General features: G+C 41.6%; 1 protein-coding gene across 1 annotated transcript in view; it reads left to right on the plus strand.

Annotated features, from left to right (window-relative positions):
• LOC120530941 (calsyntenin-2-like) overlaps positions 1-21,204 on the plus strand; it is a 662,732-nt gene that overhangs the window by 592,992 nt on the left and 48,536 nt on the right. The window contains exon 11 of the mRNA XM_039755786.1: positions 3,079-3,227. Within this exon, the coding sequence (XP_039611720.1) occupies positions 3,079-3,227 (149 nt within the window). The remainder of the gene's footprint in view (positions 1-3,078; positions 3,228-21,204) is intronic.

Consider the following 21,204-nt stretch of genomic DNA (forward strand, 5'->3'; position numbering starts at 1 on the left):
ACTCTCGAGTTTAAGTCATGAATGACGATGCAGAAGACCTGCAAAATGGCACTGCAGTCTACTGGCTTCCACAAATTCAAGTAGACTGGCACATGACCACTGCAGTAACTCTGAGAGCACCTTGAGGGTTAACCACAGGATGACATATAAATGATTCCTTCTTGCTTTTGCCCACTGAATAAAGCCTTGCCGGTGAAGAAATAGTCTTTAGTGGAGCTTGTATGCCATACTACTGTATGTGTTTGTCATTTGGTTTATATTGTATACCCTACATGCACTGACACTCCATGCCTTGGGCCTAAAGGTGGCGGCATAGGCTATGGCCATTGATTCGAGAGTGTTATGTTTCAGAATGTATTTCCTTTGTGTTACTTATTTGATTCTTTGTTTAATTGTATTAGAACATAAGAAATTAATATGTGACAAATGCACCATATTCTAGCTTGGACCACCAGCAGACCATCGCAATCCTGTTCAGGTTAGAAAATAAGTGACAGATAAATGACAGGAGTCCATTCAGTCTGTCAGGCTTGCTTGATGAACTACCGAAAATTGTCTCAGATCCTCAAACACAACATTTTTAAAAATCTTGACAGTGTCTCCTGAATCTTTGTATATTCAGAACTCGACTCCACTGAGCCATTTTAGTCACCGGTTAGGGGATGTTTACTTAGCCAAAATCTATCCCTCTTGTTTAACTGCCAGAGAGACACACAGTCTTCTATTTTTGTTTGCCTTATAAAATGTCCTTTTGTGGTGCTCACTGTGAACAATGCTATATACAGCCAGTGGCCACATTATTAGGTACACCTATCTAGTACCAAGCAGGACACCTTTTACTTTCGGAACAGCCTGAATTCTTTGAAGTGTGTAATTTAAACAGGGGTCTAGAAGCACTCCCGAGAGTGATCCGTCCATGCTGCCTTAATAGCACCTGGAAGTTCCTGCAGATTTTTTGGATGCACATCAACAATCTAAACATACCCTAATACCTAATCCTAATGGCACTCAAATAGACTGAGATATGTGGACTGTGCAGGTCACTGGAGTAAACTGAAGTCACTATTATGTTTGTGGAAGCAGCTTGAGGTGATGTGTAACGCTGTGCGATATCCTGCTTGGGAACACTGTAGTATTCAAATTCCATTTATTTAGTATCATGAGTTCCAATCTGGGCCAAGAAAGCAACTCCCACAACACAGCCGCACCACAACGCAGGATGGATCTTCAAATTCATTTGCTGCTTACTAGATTGTGACACTACCTTCTGAATGTCACAGCAGAAATTAAGATTCGTCAAATAAAGTGCCGTTTTTTAATGCTATGATCATCCAGTGTCGGTGATTACCTTGACAGAAAAGTGAACTTCTTTAGCTGCTGTTAACCATTTGCTTAAAGGTGCAGTGCTCTGCATGGCCAGATATGCCCTTCAACACAGTATCTGTAACCTTTCTGGGAGCTTAGTTGCTCCTTGCCATGTTCTTCTGACCTCTCTCATGCATAAGGGGTTTTGGTCCACAGAACTGCTGCTTATAGAGTATTTTTATTTACTGTATCAGTCTTCTCTATAAACTCTACTGACTGCAGTGAACAACAAAACCCTGGGGGCAGCAGCTTTTGAGAAGCTGAAACCAACCTAGTCTGGCACAAAAAGTGATACCCTAGCCAAAGCCATTTAAATCAGTCATCTTGCTGATTCTCATGTTTGGTCAAAGAGCAACGTAGCCTCATGGCTACTTTACGCTGTATATATTAATTTGCAGCCACCTGATTGGTTGTTTGGAGAAAAAAGAAGAGGATACTCACATTAATAAGCAGGTGTATCCTGCTGAGTGTGGATGAAGAACCCTTTGCTTAATACGGCACATTGGCATACCAAGCATATTCAGTCTGACAGTCTAGTACTGTCACACTTCAGATTTATCAGCCTTTCAGGTCCTCTGCATGGGATGACCTGTGTAGGCCTCCATGGAAGCACATTGTGTGTTAAGAGTCACACTATGGATTAACAGTAAGGAGTGATTGATGTAAAATTTAGATCTTCTAACAGCAATATTGGAGTAAGAATATCAAGGCATTTATACGTTTTTTAAAAATACGTATTTAGCGTGGTGGCACCCTACAATGGGCTCATTCCTGCCATGAGTGGCTCTAGGTTTGTACACAAAAAGCGGGTTGAAAATGGACTCCTCAATCTCATGCCACACGCAGGCCAAGAGGCTTGCTCAGGTCTCATTTGATTTTTTTGAGAGAGCTCTTAGTGAATGCTTGCTTTTCCAACACACTTGAAATGCACTTGAGGCAGCAAGCTTCTTAAAGTTTAAGAGAAACTGCCATCAATGACGAGAAGGCAGCTAAGGTCACAGTCGAGAGGAATTCCTACGAGCAGAAACAGGAGGCCATGTTCTAATTTGTTGATTGTGTCTCAATTATCTGCTTGCCATTACAGCATTCAAGGAGAGAATTGCCCTCAAACATCAGAAATGTCTCAGAAGTGGCCATCATGCGCGGTTCTCTAAACAAGTCCGCATTCTTTATTTGTATGGCACCGTTACATTATATATATTTGTCACACCAAGACACTGCGCAATAATATTATTATTTCTGTATAATTGTAACATTTGTAGCACAGCCAGTGATCTTGTGCAGAGTTACATGGTGAGATTGAATTTGTAGCCTTGTGCTTTGAAAATCTCATATCTTTACCACTTGGTCACGTTGCTTGTCTAGTCAATATGCTTACGACTCTTGATTACAAAGAATAACCAACATCTTTATTTGTTTAACAGCATGCATCATCATGAGGCATTTCATAAACCAGAAAAGGAACTAGTCTACTATCATTTTAAAACTTCTCAGAGAACAAGTCGACGATACTCAGAATGACAACAGTGGCAATAAAAATGTTCAGCTTCATGGTGAAACTCAGATTGGCCTCTCCAGTGATATACAGTCTGGTGTCTCTTCTGCCCTTTCACCAGTGTTTGTTTTATCTCTGACGTACAGTGTGAATGCCTGGAAGAAAGACTGAAACCAAGTATTCTCCTGATTTAATTTTTTATTGTTTCTTTTGCCCAGTTCCATTTTAATCCGGCTCAGTCAATCCTTGTCATGGAGGGAGACGACATTGAGAATATCAATCAAGCCCTGCGGAAGGTGTCATACATCAACTCAAGACAGTTTCCTACACCTGGCATCAGACATCTCAAAATCTCCACTACAGTGCAGTAAGTTATCAAGTGAATATGTTGGCTTAATGTCTCTAGCAAACAGCATTAAAAACACTGAAGTAGAATATTTGTGGGCTTATGACACAAGATTTCCTTTCATGCCACACATACTGTTGCCACCATCCATACAGCAGTAAATGGTGTGATGAAATTAGATGCTTGTACCTGGTAAACCATGAAATGGAATATTTAAGTTCAGACGATGAATGGATGTCTGAGTGAAAGAATGAACAACGTTCTTAGAAATAGATTCTCTTAGGCTGGTTCTGAAAAAATACTTAATACGTACATGAGTGAATATGAGTGGCATCATGGCCTAACCGATTCAGCCTCCTGGATTTACATTCTCTGCCCTGGTGTTTTCTGGTTGAGGTTCTCCCCATGTTATTCTTTAGGTTTTCTAACTTATTTTCCAAACACCAAAAACTGACTGGTGATTCAAAACTGGCTCTGTGTGATTATGAGTTTGTGTGTGTGTGTGCATGGCAGCTGTCTCCTATGGGTTGATGTTCTTGTACCCAGTCCTGCCACAACCTCAAATAGGAACAACTGGGTGGGACAATGTTATGTTTCTGCGTGAGTGAGAAATGTTTGTAACACATAAATACATCCATATCATGTCATTTGGGAATGTTTTAAAAATGGGGTGGTAAGGCACACAACTTTGAACCCAGGATCTGTCAGCCCTCCTCCGGTAATCCTGTTGCTGCCAGAGTAAGCCAAGAAACCCACAACCCTGGGCAAGAAGAAACTATTACAAGTAAAAATAAGAATATTCAAGTTAAATGGGGTATGTATAAAGTAATTTGAATCAGTCCACCTTTAGCTAAGGGGATTCATTATATAAAGTGAATAAATATACACCTGTCAGGAGAAAATCTCAAATAAAATGTCTCACTGGAGACCCATGGTCGTTTGGCTAACTTTTTGCTAATCGATTAATTTTTGCATATATGAAATGAGATCCCAGCAGGTTGTTTAAACTTTTGTGTTGCTCCTAACAGGAGTGTGAAGTGGGGCACACAGGCCTTTAGAAGCCTGGACAGACAGACAGATGACTGACGCTAGCTCATTCTAGCACATCTGTGCTGCATTTGGAAATTAGGAAAGTTTATTGAAATCACATGACCCTCGCTCACTTATTATTTTTATGTAATTGATTCCAAGAGGTTAGTTTCTCCTATGGTGGTCAGTCCTTTGTTTCTTAAATGTCTATTCTGAGTGCAGCTCATTAGCTTTTATTTTAACACTTCTAATTCTGGAGGCAGTATCTCATCTGGGCTCCATTGAATGCTTTGAAATTTTTTCTTCCAGACTCAGCGTGCCATTCTCTACGGAGTGTCTAACGTTTCTATGCAAGACAGATCACAGTCTGCCAACAATGCTCATAATGTCCTATCCACCTCGTAGTATTAGTTTTATCTTGGCTACATTTTTCCAAGAGCTGTTGCAGCAAATGAGCAGCAGTCTGACCCCCCAACACACTGTACACTCTTTGTTTTAGAGAAATGAAGACTATGACTGAAGAGGAATGAGTAAAGTACCTTAATTCTGTCCCTGTTAAGAGGAGAAGTGAAGTAGGGATGAAATAAAGAAGTATCAAAGAGCTCAGAAGGACTGCCACTAGAAGTCACGTAAAAGGAGGTTTGACATAAATACTCTTGAGAACTATTAAGTCTAGAGAAGCTCGACCAAGCAGTATGGCTTAAAGTAAAACACTGGGGCTGTCAAAACTTCAGCTCGGTACTAGACAAAGTCAGTTTGAGACCAATGAGCTCCTCTCACCCATGTTCTTATGTTTATTCAGAAGATGCGGTCTGATGAGAAGATGCAAAGTGCTTATCTGCTAGTAATCGCCAACTGATCCCAGCAGTAGAACATCTAACATGATGCACAGTGAGCATAATATGACAGCTAGCATGGCCTGGTCACTTAACTTGTTAGAATGCAAAGAGCAATGTTGTGAGTTTAGTCTCCACCAATGACTTCTAGTGTGGCCATTACAGAAGTAACCTTACTGTGCACTTGCAGTGTATAATTGGGTTTATAAAAAGTAAAAAAACAAACAAAAAAAAAAAAAACATAATTTTAATAGACAAATGTAATAATAAAGATGACCACATAACATGATACATCATGGTGTCCAACTGAGCAAAAGCCCAAGAGTAATCATATCAGATTCTTCTTCCTCATTTTGTTAAACTTTTGGAAACTTTAAGTTAACTTGAAGTTAGTTCTCCTTACATTTCACATTTTTAATTTATGTTTTAAACATTTAACTTACAGGTCATTACAAAGGAAGTTGTTTGCTCCTCTGAGCGTACTCAACCTTTTACCCATTTGTTAATTACCTGTTTATAGTCCGTCCAAACATGTGTCACAAACACAAAAAGGGATATTTATCTGTCTATCATATAGTGCTCTATCTATCTATCTATCTATCTATCTATCTATCTATCTATCTATCTATCTATCTATCTATCTATCTATCTATCTATCTGTCATATACTGTAGTATCTATCTATCTATCTATCTATCTATCTATCTATCTATCTATCTGTCATATACTGTAGTATCTATCTATCTATCTATCTATCTATCTATCTATCTATCTATCTATCTATCATATATCACTATATCTATCATTATCTAGACATTATAACAGTGCCTTTCTATCTATCTATCTATCTATCTATCTATCTATCTATCTATCTATCTATCTCCTTCCTGTTCTTGCTGTCGCTGTGCATGCTGGGTGGTTGTCTTGAGTGTGAGCGAGTGGAACTGGTGGTGGACGCTGAGGTGAGTGTGGTGATTCTTTTTTCTTCTAATTTTCTAGTTTCTTATTTCTATCTTTTCTTTGGTGAAAACAGCTACACTTGTTTTTGTACTGAGTGGCTTAGGCCACGGCAGCCGCAATGGCTGCTAATCTTGAGCGTTTGAGCCGCCGCCATGGGATTAAACTTATATCGGAGGAGTTTGTTCCTTTAGAGGCGGGGGTTTTGGCGGTAGGCGAAGTGGTCGGATGTGACAATATTAAGTCAGCTTCACGAATGAGCGGGAATATCGTGGTTTTTTTGAGCTCTGTGGATTTAGTTCCGACAGTGGTTGAGAAGGGGGTGGTTATTAATGGCTCCTTTGTACAGGTTTCCCCTTTAGCCGTCCCGTCCCGTAGAGTAACAATTTCAAATGCGCCGCCTTTTCTCAAAAATGAAACTATAGCGAAAGAGTTGGAGCGGCATGGGCGTCTGGTATCGAAAATTCGGCACATTCCTTTAGGGTTGTAAATCGCCTGATTTAAAACATGTCTTGTCATTTAGAGACAAGTTTTATGGTTTTAAATAGAATGGATGACGAATTAAATGTGGCAATGAAGTTTAGAGTGGACGGTTTCGATTATGTGATTTTCGTCACTTCTAACGAAATGAAATGTTTTGGTGGGAGTGAAGCTCATTTAATTAAACAGTGTCCTGAGAGACAGCAAGGGAACAAGAAAACTAGCCGTACAAATACAGAAATAGAGGGGCAGAAAGTGGAAGATCACGAAATTGTGGCTGATGGCGCAGAGGCGCAAGGTGATAAGAATAAAAATGCTACTAGAGCTGAAGGGCAGGAGAATCAAGTGCCGCCCAGAGATGAGCCGAATGAAGGCGGTAGTGAAACGGTAGATCAAACAGCGACTGCAGCAGAAAGTGTGTGGGGAGAAATTGATATGGATGAGGGAGGCAGCAACGAGACAGAGGAAAAAAGTGAATTTAAACGTCCTGCTCAAAAAGGCAAGGAGAAAGAGAAGATCGGGCACGAAAGAAAATTGTTGTAAGTCAGGGCTCGGGGGTCGGGGGAGAGGATCCCGCCTATGGTCCTGGTCAGGAGGATTTTCCCGTCTTCGCGGAGACGGCCGATAACGTCTCAAATGCGGGAGTGTCGGGGAAGAAACGACGACGGTAATATCTCCGATGGGTCTGCTGCCTCGGAGCCCCCAGAGTTAAAAGCCAGGGGGGGTTACAGCGCTCAAAGTGTGAAAGAGTTTTTGGTGAATACCGCCGGAAAAAAGGGGGTGGATGTGGCCGAATTTTTCCCTGACATTGACCTCTTTCTATCGTCTGTCCGCGGGTTGCGACGAGACAAAGCAGTCTCCGCAATGTTTGATGTTAAAGAGCTCGTGAGGCTAAAGAATTTAACAAGTAAACTGAGAAAACAGTCCAATCTAAACACCACCTAATGGCTAAGTCCCCTGTTAAATCCACTCCACAGTCTTTGTGGTGGTCCCTGTGTTTTATTGTGTGTTTATCTATATATTCTGTTACCATGGCAAGTGTACACATAGGAACCCTAAATATTAACGGTGGGAGAAGTCCAGATAAGAGGGTCGCATTGTTTGATTTTATCAGACAAAAGACTTGAATGTCACCTTTCTACAAGAAACCCACATTGATGAGCACAATCAGTGGGAGTGGAGCAGGATTGGAAGGGGCATTTTTTTAGTAATGGGACAAATGTTAGTGCTGGAGTGGCTGTTTTATTTCTTGGGGACTTCAAGTAGAAGTCTGTAGTACTGAGGAGCTGGTGAAAGGAGACTCCTAAAAGTACGGTGAAATTTCATGGCAGTGTCGTCACTTTCATTAATGTGTACCGAATGAGGGTGAGGAGAGGCTCCACTTCTTTAATAAGTTAGGAGATCTTTTATCTAAGTGTGACCCTGAGAAGTGGTGGTGTTAGGAGGGATTTTAATTGTACACTTGATACCAGAATGGACAGAAATAACGGACTGGAACCGCACCCTTGCTCAGCACGAGCTTTAGGTAAAATAATTAAGGACTTTGGGCTGGAAGATGTGTGGAGGGCAAAAAATGGGGCCTGTCGGCAATACACCTGGGGGGGACGAGTGGAAATACGATCTCAATGGCGAGACTCGATCATTTTATAGTTTTAAGCACCTGTTAGGCTTATTTAAGGTGTGCTCTATTGTGCCTACTGGATTCTCTGATCACAGTTTGGTGTGTTGTACACTTATTTGTAACACTTACAGACCCGTAGTCCATACTGGCATTTTAACACACTCCTCCTTAAAGATCAGAACTTTAAAGAGTTATTTGTTCATTTCTGGGGAGGCTGGAAGGCTATGAAGAAGGAGTTCACCAGCTTACAACAGTGGTGGGAGGTTGGGAAGAGTCACATCCGGGCCTTGTGTCAGGAGTATACCAGAAATGTCACCCAGTATTGCGGTCAGAAATGGCAGCTTTAGAAATTAAAATAGCTGAATTTCAACAGCTTCTAGAGAAGGGTCCAAATGAGCAGCTTCAGGCGAGCCTGACTTCTGCTAAACTGGGGTTGGCCACCTGCTTGAGACCAGAGCTCAGGGGGCTTTAGTGAGGGCCCGCTTTCAACGACTGACTGAGATGGATGCACCAACTCAATACTTTTTTGGTTTAGAGAAAAAAAACTCGCAGAGTAAAATCTTACATTGCATAAGAACACCCGATGGCAGAGAGACACAAGAGCCCAGTGAAATAAGGCAGGTGGTCCGCGAATTTTATGAACTTCTGTTTGCTGCAGATGGTGATGGTGGCAGTGAACACCAACAGGCCTTTTTGCAGGACTTACCCAGCTGCCCAATGCAGATGTGGCAGAGCTAAATAGAGAGGTGACCTTTGCAGAACTCACCACAGCCCTGGGACAGCTGAAAACAGGGAAGGTCCCTGGAATCGATGGAATACCAGTGGAGTTTTATAAAGAGTTCTGGGATGTCATCGGCCTGGACTTATTGGAAGTGTTCCGGTGGAGTTTTCAGACCGGCTTGTTACCACAGAGCTGCCGTGAGCCGTGATCACGCTGCTGCGTAAGAAGGGAGACTTGTGTCTCATTAAGAACTGGCGGCCTGTGTCTCTCTTATGCGCTGATTATAAAGTTCTCTCTAAAGCCTTAGCCAACAGGATGGTCCAAGTTTTAGGGAGAGTGGTGCATCCTGATCAGAATTACTGCGTGGCTGGCAGGTCCATCTTTAATAACATTTTTTTAATTCGGGACATTTTGGCTGCTGCAGAACTGTTTGGTTTTCAGACTGGTCTTATTTTTCTTGACCAGGAAAAAGCTTTTGACAGGGTCAGTCACTCATTTTATGGAATGCCATGAAGGCGTTTGGGTTTGGGGGGTCTTTTATTAAATATATTCGCTTACTTTATAGTGACATTTCTGGTATCATAAAGATCAATGGTGGCTTGTGCGCGCCTTTCAGTGTCAGAAGAGGAGTCAGACAGGGCTGCTCTTTGTCCGGCATGTTATATGCTCTGGCGCTGGAGCCTTTCCTGGTGCACCTGAGGAAGGTGCTGACTGGTCTCTCCATCCCCAACTGCAACATGGACCCTGTGAAAGTCACTGCTTATGCAGATGATCTTGCTGTAGTCATCACAAGCCAGAAGGATATGGACAAATTAACAGAAGGTCTAGGAATTACAGTAAAGCGTCTTGGCTAAAGTGAATTGGAACAAAAGTAGTGCAGTGCTGGTGGGAACTGGACAGGATGTAGTCCTCCTCGACTGGAAGGAGGTCTGCAGTGGACAACTGGAGGCTTCCTGTACCTGGGAGTCCATCTTGGAGATGACCACTACATCCAAAAGAACTGGGAGGGTCTGTTGGACAAGGTTACAGCTCGGCTTGCCAAGTGGAAGTGGATACTCCCTCAGTTATCCTATAGAGGACGGATGCTGGTCATTAATAACCTGGTGACCTCCAGCCTGTGGCACAAATGTATTTGTTTGCAACCTCCACTTTGCTTGTTCAGCAGATACAGAAGGCGATCATGGATTTTTTTGGACTGGTACCCATTGGATACAGAAGGGCGTTCTATTTTACCATTGGATGAAGGCGGACAAGGACTTATTGACATTACCAGCAGGATTGCTGCTTTCCGCCTTCAGACCATTCAAAAACTGTTGTATCCTGTTGAGCAGAGCCAGTGGATGAACTTAGCCGTACTCTTCTTTAAACAGGCCAGGCATATGGGACTTGGGAAAAGTTTACTGCTGTGCCACTTGATAAGATCAAGACTTTACAGGTGCCAGAGTTTTATAAAAGCCTTTAGCAGCATGGCAACTACTGGATAAAAAGGACTGTGATGACCTCTCCACATTTTGGGTCCTTCATGAACCACTGTTCTACAATCCTGCTGTTGGCACTGCTACAGGAATTTCTGAAAACTTTATTAATCATTTCATAATACATGGAATAACCACGATAAAGGACATAATTGACTGGGAAAATTACACTTGGAAAAGTGCACAAGTGGTAGCAGTGGAGACAGGAGTGCACTCAGTCCGCTTAATGGAGAAGTTTCTGTGGCAGGTACAATCATCAATGGACAGGGAATCCATGACACTCCTGCACGGAATTTTCTTATCACAACTGAAGCCAATTGAAACGCCTTTTCCAACACTTACTGTGTCTCCGGCTGTTGAACTGAGGGATGGTGAGACTAATGTTTTAGCCTTAAGTTCTCTAGAGGCGTTATCTCTACCTACAGTGCCGGGGAAACAGCTGTACAGGATTTGTGTGAAGGTGAACAACCTGGAGCAGCTGAGGACACAAGACACGACACACCTTGGAGAGACAAGCTTGGAGCCCCTCTAGGACTGAACCCTGCATGGAGGTCGTTGTACAAGCCGCCATTGGCCAGTAGGGTGGGAGACCTGCAGTGGAGGTTGGTACATGGGATACTAGCGGTGAACTCCTTCTTATCGATTATATGTCCGGGGGTCTCAGATTGCTGCCCTTTTTGTGGTCTGAGGGAAAGTGTCTTTCATGCTTTTATGTATTGTGAGAGGCTCCAGACCTTTTTTAGTAAAATTGAAAGAATAGTAGAAGGGCTGGGGGTCCCGTATAATGGCACGGTGTTTGTGTTTGGGGTTAAAATTACTAAACACACCAGAGAAAATATGAACTTAATTAATTTTATTATCGGGCAAGCAAAACTGTCAATATGGAAGACCCGTAAAAACAAGATTACTGGGAGAGGAAATGAAAATGTTGTTGTCTTTTTAGAAAAGTATGTGAAAGTAGGATATTAGTGGATTTTAATTTTTATAAGTCCACAAATAATTTAGCAAAGTTTAAGGAAATGTGGTGTGTGAATAATGTGCTTTGTGTATGTGATGAAGATAATTTGCAATTTGTGCTCTGAGTTTGGTGTTTTACTCCTTTATAAATTGGGTGATAAATTAAGAATAAGTGGGATTGGAGGGTGGAAACAATGGGAGGGATTAAATAAATATATATTCCAAGAACAATATGAATATGTAATGGTTTAAAAGTGAATAATCATCATTAGGAATGTGTGTACGTGTTTTTTTGTAAGACTTAAGTTTTTGAGTTTACTGTGTTTTTTTGTGTATTTATTCCTGTGTTTATTCAATAAAGTTTGGTTTTAAAAATAAATAAAATATCTATCTATCTATCTATCTATCTATCTATCTATCTATCTATCTATCTATCTATCTGTCATATACTATAGTCTCTTTATCTATCTATCTATCTATCTATCTATCTATCTATCTATCTATCTATCTATCTATCTATCTATCTATCTATCTATCTATCTATCTATCTATCATATACTATAGTCTCTTTATCTATCTATCTATCTATCTATCTATCTATCTATCATATACAACTCCTTTCCTATCAATACATCTGTCTACTGAATACATGCATGGAACAGATGACAGCTAACTCTGATCAAATACTAATGTGCAGTAAAGTTGTACAATATCTGATGCTCCTTAAAAGAAATCTCTCTTTCTCTCTCTTTCTTTCTGTCTCTCTCTCTCTCTTTCTATGTTGTATATACAGAATATTTTAGAGATGAACAAAGATCTTAATAAATGAAAATCTGATTTTATATGAGGTTTGTCATGAAATTAGTGAGATCATGAATGAGAATGCACTGCTGCTGATGTACTGACAGACTTCACAGAAGGCAATTTCCAAAAATGCTTCCAAGACTGAGGCACCAATATGTAATAGCATGTAATAATATTTACAGTATTGTTTTTTAATATGAGTCTTATTAATTTCACAACAGACCTTGTATAATGGTAGATTATTTCAGTATTTCTCAGTTGCGGTACTTTGTTTAATTAGACCTATTGTTTTGCCGATTTCATTTAGTCTGTCAGTTCTAAAATACCCCGCAGCTCATTTTTTCATTTTCTGAGAAATTATAAAATGTGTCAGATTCATACAAAGGAGCTCATTCTTTGTCCTGAACTTGCTTGTTAAGATTTTGCTGTCTCAGTAGTTAAAGCGGCTCTTTCATGTCAGTGCAGGCAATTAGAAATTTCATTGACTATGCTGCTGCTGCCACCGCCGCTACTGCTGCTCTCTGTTATTTACACCTGTGTCTACTCATTGTTAATTGGCAATTTAAAAATGCAAAACGCATTTCTTAATGAGAAAGTGAATTAAATGAAGCAGTACAATTAATGCAGACAACAAGTATGTTCCTGTATGCTAATAGCTGAGGTAATGTACTCAAGTCCTAATGTCTGATTAAAGACTTACTGGTTATTTTCTGAACTGGCATAGCAATGAAAATGTAAAACAAAAAAAAAACACAAGGCAAGTAGCTGTAAATAAGCAAGGGCTTCATCTAAAGGCTGGTGTTGACCTCTGATTGAGACTTTACTTTGAATGGACAACAGTACGACTGATGGTCTGTGGGACGCCCTCCACTGACAAGCTAAGTTAATTCCCTAAAATGATGGTTTCCTAAAGCCTACTAAGTGGGGTAGCATGGTGGCGCAGTGGGAGCACTGCTGGCTCGCAGTACAGAGACCTGCTTTCACATGCTGAGTCGAGCTTGCATGTTCTGCCCAAGTCAGCGTGGGTTTCCTCACAAAATGCCAATGTGTGCAGGTCAGGTGGATTGGCAGTACTAAAGTTGTGTGTGTATGTTTGCCCTGTGATTGATTGACGCCCAGTAAAGGGTTTGTTCCTGCCTTGCATCTTATGCCAGGTGGGATAGGCTTCAGCACCATCCCCCCGGTGACCCTGTTCAGGACTAAGTGAGTGGGAGGGAGGTTGGGGGTCTGCATTAATATGCCACATTGCCTCACCAACCCTACAACAAACTATTAGGATCCATGCGGAGCCATGCAACAGGCAACACCTCAGCACCCACCACACTAGTAAGCGGATTAGAAGTTGACTGACTGGCCTACTAACTGTTATTACGAGCAGGCTGCAAGTCACAGTTATCCACACATCCTACCAAAGTTCTGTTGGCAGAAATATGTAAGTATATATCCAGCAGTTCATTTTGATGAAAGTGTTAGCTAAACAAATGTCCATGTGGCTGTGTAAAGACATTTGCTGAGAGTTTTCAGAAGGCCTACACCACAGGTGTGATCCTCTGTCTACCAGGCCAGTACAGGAGACTCAGTTCATTCACCTACTTGAGTCTTCTGTGTCAGCTCACACCATACCCGACAGGGCCTGTTTGCTTTCAGGGGGCACAGGGCAGCACACTACTCTCACAGGTTTGCTGGGCCTTTTCTGATATCACGCCTATACTGCAGGGTGCTTCCTGGTAACACCTGAATGCACATCGCATTTGGGCAGAGGGATACAGAGATAATGCACTGTTGCTCGAATATATTTAGATCTCTACGTACATGGCTCATTTTATCATGCATTATTTCTATTTTCATACAAAAATAGCACAACAAATGCATGTGGAGTATGGTGGCTAAGCTTTCTTTAAAATTCATGTGCTTCAACTTATATCCTCCTGAGAGGTACTAGAAGTGTTCAATATGTCGTCCTGGGAACTATTATAGACATACAAAAGCGCACTGGCCCAGTGGAATGGTTTTGCCCTAATGTTGATCAATTTGAATATTTATGCCTCCCTTAGGCATTGCACATTTATAAGACAATTGGCGAAAGTGGCCCAATTTGGATGGAGCAAAGCAGTGTAACTGATTAACTGTTTTGCTTGCCACAGATTGCTATTTTAAATCCACATCAAGCGGACCTTGCCAGCTTGTTAATATGTAATGCCACAGGGAGACATACATATTCAAATTGATCCACATTAGGGATTGCTATAAAAGTAATCTTTCTGCCAGGGTCTGGTTTCCTTATTACTTGAATGGTAAACGTAAAACGTTTTATACTTTGAGACTGAAACGAAGCAGGGCAACTCGCAGCGTATTAATTAGCTTCTCCTTTCGTTGCAGTCACTTTTTTTTTTCAATAAAACAATTATTTGCTCAACTTAAACCTAATAGTCAAATCATCTTTTCTCCGTGAAACACATTTCGACGGCTAAGGTTTGTATCTATTAATTGCTTTCTGCCTCATCTTTGTAACATGTAGCCAGCAACTGTAAAGCCCAGCAGCACAAGGAAAAGTACGGCTTAGTGGCTCTCACTGACCTCCACCTCCAATTGGGGTTTTAGAATCTGCCTTTTTTTATTTAATTAGAATGATTTACTCTCTTGCATAACATTATGTTTTATGAAGGTTCCACGTGTAGCTGAGGGACAACACCTGACATTTTGACCTGCAAATGCCATTTGCAGTTTCTCAGGTTTGCTACAAGGGAAAAAAAAAACCCAAAACAAATGAGATGGCTGCTGGTAGCTGTTTCTTTGATTCAAACAGCTAATGCCAGATCATTTGTGCTAGCTATTTGATCACAGAATAAAATAAATACACAGCTAGGTGGCTTATTAGATAATGGACAATTAATGCTTATTTGAGAGGACCTCAAAGGGATGAGGACCTGACCAATTGTGTCAAAGCACAAGTCTTAACATGGAGGTCACCTTCTGCTAATTGAAACAAACAAATAACTCCAAATTACAGCAAACTAGTAGAGTATACATTGGGTATAAAATGAAAGCTTCATGTGCTGGGCTCTGTTTCGATAAATATTAAAGGAGAAAAAATGAATCTGAAAAATAAGACCTTAAAGAGTCAATAGCAGAGTGCTAGTTTATACTAATCTTGGAGTTTATGTGCTCCCATTGTGGACTAAACTATCACATTTATAGAGCGCTTTTCAAGGTCCTCAAAGTGCTTTACACAGTGTGTGGGGAGCCACTTCAACCACCACTAATGTGTAGCACTCACCTGGATGATGCAACGGCAGCCATTTTGTGCAAGTATGCTCACTACACGTTAGCTCTTAGGTGGTGAGGGGTTGAGAGATAGTTAGCCAACGAGAGACAGGGGATGATTAGGGTGCCAGAATGAACAGGCCGCGGTGGGCAGTTTAGCCCGAACATTAACCTCCATACACTCCAAAGAGGTCATGTGGCCTGGTCAAGGAGGAACACTAAACTTCCCCAGTGTGAGGGTCTTTGTGCAGACTTCTGCCTAGTGTGATGGTCTGGGTCAGCTCCACTCTCCCTGGTTGCCCCTTGACCACAGAGCCGTCACAGGGGACAGTCAGCAAGTGGTTGGGGCAAAGTGGTTAAGTGTTTTTATTTTAAAACCAACAAATAAACAAGTTGTGCATCAATAAATAATCTGTAAAATCCAGAGTAACCTATGGAGGATAAAAACAATAATTCTAAAATCGAGATTAAACAGTCACTCGATTCCAGATCAAACCATATCGGCTGTAAGATTTTCCTCAGCCAGCCCAGCGTGTCCTTCACCACACGTCTCTCCAGCTCACCGCAGCATGTCTTCCAACTGGCGGAGACGCCAACTGGTATGACCACCTCCCCACCTGCCTCAGCCAGCATCCTCCATTATCCCACACAGCCAGCCCTCCATCATCCCATACACCAGCGTGACACTACCTGGACGCCTGGGTGGTTCATTCTCTGGCCCTGCTATTACACCTATCATCAGGGACACCCCACAGAGCGCCATTCTCTTGAGTTGGTGTGTCTCCTCCCTTGCGTGCTGAGGTTACAGTTGCAGTCTGGTTTACTCCCACCCATTCACCTCTCTAGCAATCCTCTGAACCTTTTTTCTTTTTAACCAATTGTCTCTCCTCGCTGCCATGCAGGCTCCCTTTATAGTCTCGACTGGGTGCAGGGGTTGTCCTCCATCTGCTCTAAGGTATGAACAAAGCTCGCATTTGCACGTGAGTGTGTGATCAGCCAAGCACTCCAATCAAACTCGGAGAAGCACAGCCAAGTTCACACGTGCACATGCACCCATTTGTACTTGTGATAATTTATTTTAAATAGCGCTTAGCCACAGACCTATTATCACACTTAGATCATGCTTCCTCAAGTCTAACAACGTGGCCGCTGGAATGAGTGTGTGTAGTGAATCTGACGCACAATCTATTAGATACCTTCTCGTTACTAATCAGAATTGGTGTGAGTCAAGTACACACTGTGAAAAGGCGCTTCATAAAAACTTACAGGATTCTAAATGTGCAAGTACCTTCAGATAATATGGCAGAAAATTTGACTGAGGTTTTACATTTGACTGGAAATTTCCTTTTTTCTTCCATATTTCTGCACATTTTAGGTTTAGAAACACAAAGCATTACTATAGAATCTAAAGACAGCATGAAAATGATACTGAGCAAAATTCAGAAAAGCTGCCTTATCCAAGATCTCACGGACACTGAAGACTGTCTAAGCAACGTCTTTTCAAAGGCACTGCATTAATGAATGGTGCCGTTTGACAACATAAAGCAAGGCAGGAAAATAAATACAGGCTTGTCCTGTGCCGTTGTACTTTAGGTTTATGTATAAAATCACTGTACTGATTCATGACTGACTGAATTTTTAATGAAGATTGGCAAGAAATGATTCAGGATTCACAGAAATAAAGCCCAAACAGTGAACAAAGGAAAACTGAAAAGAAGGCACAAAAATAAGAAGGGGTCCCAACCTAAATGTGGTGCCCAGTCACCAAATATCCACCCACCGTTATAACAGCCCTGAATAGCTCAAATAAAAACAGTATAGGCCAGTGATGCCTAGTCACACCTAAAATAGTAGTCCAGGGGATGAGGAGATTAAGAAGAAGAGTTGTGGCAGGAATAACGGGCCACCCATCCCTGGATTAACTGCAGCATAAACTGGCATCCATCCATTTTCCAACCTGCTGAATCTGAAAACAGGGTCACGGGGGTCTGCTGGAGCCAATCCCAGCCAACACAGGGCACAAGGCAGGAACCAATCCCGGGCAGGCTGCCAACCCACCACAGGACACACACAAACACACCCAAACACCAAGCACACACTAGGGCCAATTTAGAATCGCCAATCCACCTAACCTGCATGTCTTTGGATTGTGGGAGGAAACCAGAGCGCCCGGAGGAAACCCACACAGACAGGGGAGAACATGCAAACTCCACGCAGGGAGGACCCAGGAAGCGAACCCGGTCTCCTAACTGCGAGGCAGCAGCACTACCACTGTGCCACCATGATAAACTGGCATTTAAAAGTTAACCCTCATCACTGTTTGGACATTCCTATAAAAATATGCCGATGACATTTCCCTTGGAGAAGCAGAAGTTTGAATCCAAAACAAGACGCCAAGGCTAAGGAAAAAGGTGATGTACGAACGGAACTGAAATCTTTAGAAGGCCGAGGTTTCTGGAGGAAGCATTCTTGAAAATCAATCCTGTGGACAGAGGGGTTGCAGGGAGGAGGTCATAAGGCCAAACAGACTGAATGGATCAGCACCTGAATTGCACAAAAGCGTATATATTACTGGCCACTGGATTAGAACAGGGGGTTAGTGAATTGGGAAAGTTACAGAGAAGACACAGAAGGAAATCATTGGAATCATTAATATACTAAAACCCCTGCATTTCTTCTAAAAGGTGTTGAGGTCCTAGGAATGTATTGGTGAAATCCATACAACCAGACTTTCTTTTAATGTGTAAATATCCTCAGACATGTGAGATCTGTATTTTAAATCACCACCCCTACCTAACTCCCATTCAAACCAGGAGTACAGCAGATGGAAGGCCAGGCGGAAGGTGTCTATATAGAGTTCAAGCAGTCCTAAGTTGTATGTGTTCTCTGTGTGGCATACAAGATTTTTACTTTACAGGACACTCTACTGACGGTCAATACCTGACTACCTTCCTTCTCATCACATCCATTCTCCAGCCAAAGCAGATTATCATCAAAGACACGTCACCAGGGCAGTGGGTCAGTGCGCGTGTATTATATTACACAGAGTTATAAATAAGTGTTTTGTTTTACAACATAGTATACATTTATTATAAAGGTTTCCAGTCTAAATAGTATTATGAAACACTTTACCAAATCTTCAAGGAGTGTTTAGTGTGAGCAAATGTACAACATTTACTGGTACAATTAGAAATGGAAGAATTCCTGCCTTAAAAGGCAAGTCTCAGAGAAGGTATCCAGATCGAAACTATACACTGTTTCCTTTCAGCTACTGTTTAATTTCAGTGCCGATGCTGAATGTTAATGTCACCTGACCAGGCCTAAACTGAAAAGTGGAATCGACAAACTTGGACACCTCTCAGAACGGCATTCCTGAATAAATACAGTTAGCTCTGACAAATACTGGAAAGACTTACGGCAGCGCTACTTAAAATGTCCTACGTCTCCCAGAGGCCCTGGCGGTATAACGCTATTGGAAAGCTTCAGAGGGCTCAGGGGCTGCTGGGAAGAAGATTGATTAGGTGGGCCCTTTAAAAAGGAACCTAAAAGACGCTGGGAGGATCTCGATCATCTGACTGTTTGTTAATACGCCTCATACATACAATTGGATTACGATGTGACCGCCTTGGATTACAGTTGCTGTCTGGATGGATGTGCTGTCCTGTGCCTGTCTGTCCGTGTCACTTTGTTCTGATTGGATACGTCTTCGTCGGAGGGAGCACACTCAATCATTTCAAACCCCATGCTGCATTAGAAACCTGGTAGGACAAAACTTTACGTTGCCTTCAGAAAGCTGTTCCCAGGGTTTTTAATTGATGCATCCATCATCAACTGCCCCTGCTATACTGGACTGTGTTGGACATTGTCTTTAGAGTTTATTGTTTGCTGTTAGTGTTGTAATTTATTATCACCACCTGGGAGCTGGGGAGAGCCTTTGTATATCTGGTTTCACTTATATTGTGTGTTCTTTGTTTATTATTTGATTCTGTTATTTATCTATTTATTGTTTTCCTAACAGTGTCTCTGTGTGCTGGGTCAATGCAGGGTGTGTTCCTGGGATCCCCCACAATAAAATAAACAAATCATCATCTGCGGACAGTGTGAATCTTAGAATCAATGAAACCACTACAAACTTTTTTGTTCCTATAAATCTATAGTGTTTGTTGGCTTTGAAAAAAAGGAAAAAAATAATAGTTTGAACAACAAACTATACTAAAGTTGAGATGAGTACAGCACATAGTCCATAAGCTTAAGATGATCACTTTTTTTAAGAACAAACCTGCAGCCAAAGAAAAAAAGTTCAGAGTAATGCATGCAAAGATGTCAAAATAAATAAGTAAAATAATAACACCAAGCGTGCTACTTAAAAGGGCTGCCCCTTAATAGGCGCAGTGATACTGCGGAAAGTAATGCAAGCCGACAATACCCGTCTAAACAGACTTTTATAGTTTCCCTAATTAACTTGGACAGTTTTCAAGGCTTCAGCAGCAGCCGCAGCCCTAAAGGTCGGCCCTTCCGCATCGGTGACTAAATCTGTTCAGCACAAGTGACCTTTCACTGTTTGGAACCACAAGAAAGTCTTAAAGGTATGCCGTAAAAGTGCACAAAACTGAAAACGAGACATGCGAGAGTGGAGAACGGCAGTCGTAGTAAATCAAAGGAGCAGAGCAGAGATCTGGAGCAGGGCTAGCAGATGTACAAGAATTGTATTTCTAAGATCGTTTAGCTTTTTTATAGTCAATAAAGCTGACGCACAAACTAATATAATTTTGAAATACTACAGGAAGGTATTCACTTCTCTAACCTTAGTCACCTTGACATTACTGAAGTACCCTTTTAAGATCTGAAAATATTAAGTTTTTTCTTTGAACATTTGAGAAGCAAGGCCTAATGGCAATAACCAATAAAAAAGAACTTTGATGCCTAAGGTGTAGTGGACACAGCTGAACCCTCGTAGCAGTGGAGCTAAACGTACATACAGTGCCAGTGTTAGTCGACTATCTTAGTGGCCTAATTGTACCAAAGTACCAATTTTAGCCTCGTTATCCTTGGTTTTATTAGCCTTTTACAGCCTTTTTGAACCTGCGTAGGCTGCCAACGTGCAGTTAGATTTTGGGACTAGGGTGCCTGTGGAGATGATGCCTGATCTTTTTATTCAGACTTGTGAGGCAGTACATGTCTACCACTTGTTTTTAAGGTATTCACCTTTTTTATTTGAGATTTGGAATTGGCAAGATTACAACAATTAGCTTCTTTGGTACTTGAGGCACTCGGGAGCCTTTCTGCACTGCTCAGAATTTCCAACTATTTAAAAGAAAACAACCCAAACAAAAAACTGTAGTATTGGCTTCCATCCGAGACTAAATTTCCTTATTAATATTAGAAATAAGTATCTATAAAGTGCTGCGGTGGACTGGCGCCCTGTCCGGGGTTTGTTTCCTGTCTTGCGCCCTGCGTTGGCTGGGATTGGCTCCAGCAGACCTCCGTAACCCTGTAGTTAGGATATAGCGGGTTGGATAATAGATGGATGGATCTATAAAGTGATGATTGTGAGAGATTTCATTTTCAAAGAGTGCCAAGCACCAAAGTAAAGGAGGAACTGGCAGGTCCTCTGTCCCCTGTGCCAGGTCAGTATGTGAAGGAGCAAGGGCCAGATTCAGTTTGTATTCCAGAAAATACCTTCATGATTATTTATTGATTAATATTTTATTGTTAACTATACAATATTCTCTTTTCAAAATATGGAGATTTCAGTTCTCCTTTACATTTTCCCATTCTGACAGCATTACTTCTCCACATCCCTGACACTTACTCCTGCTGAGCTGCTCTTCAGCAGTCATCTCACTAATCACATC

This window comes from Polypterus senegalus, chromosome 1 (assembly GCF_016835505.1).
Source record: "Polypterus senegalus isolate Bchr_013 chromosome 1, ASM1683550v1, whole genome shotgun sequence".
NCBI classification, from domain to species: Eukaryota; Metazoa; Chordata; class Cladistia; order Polypteriformes; family Polypteridae; genus Polypterus; species Polypterus senegalus.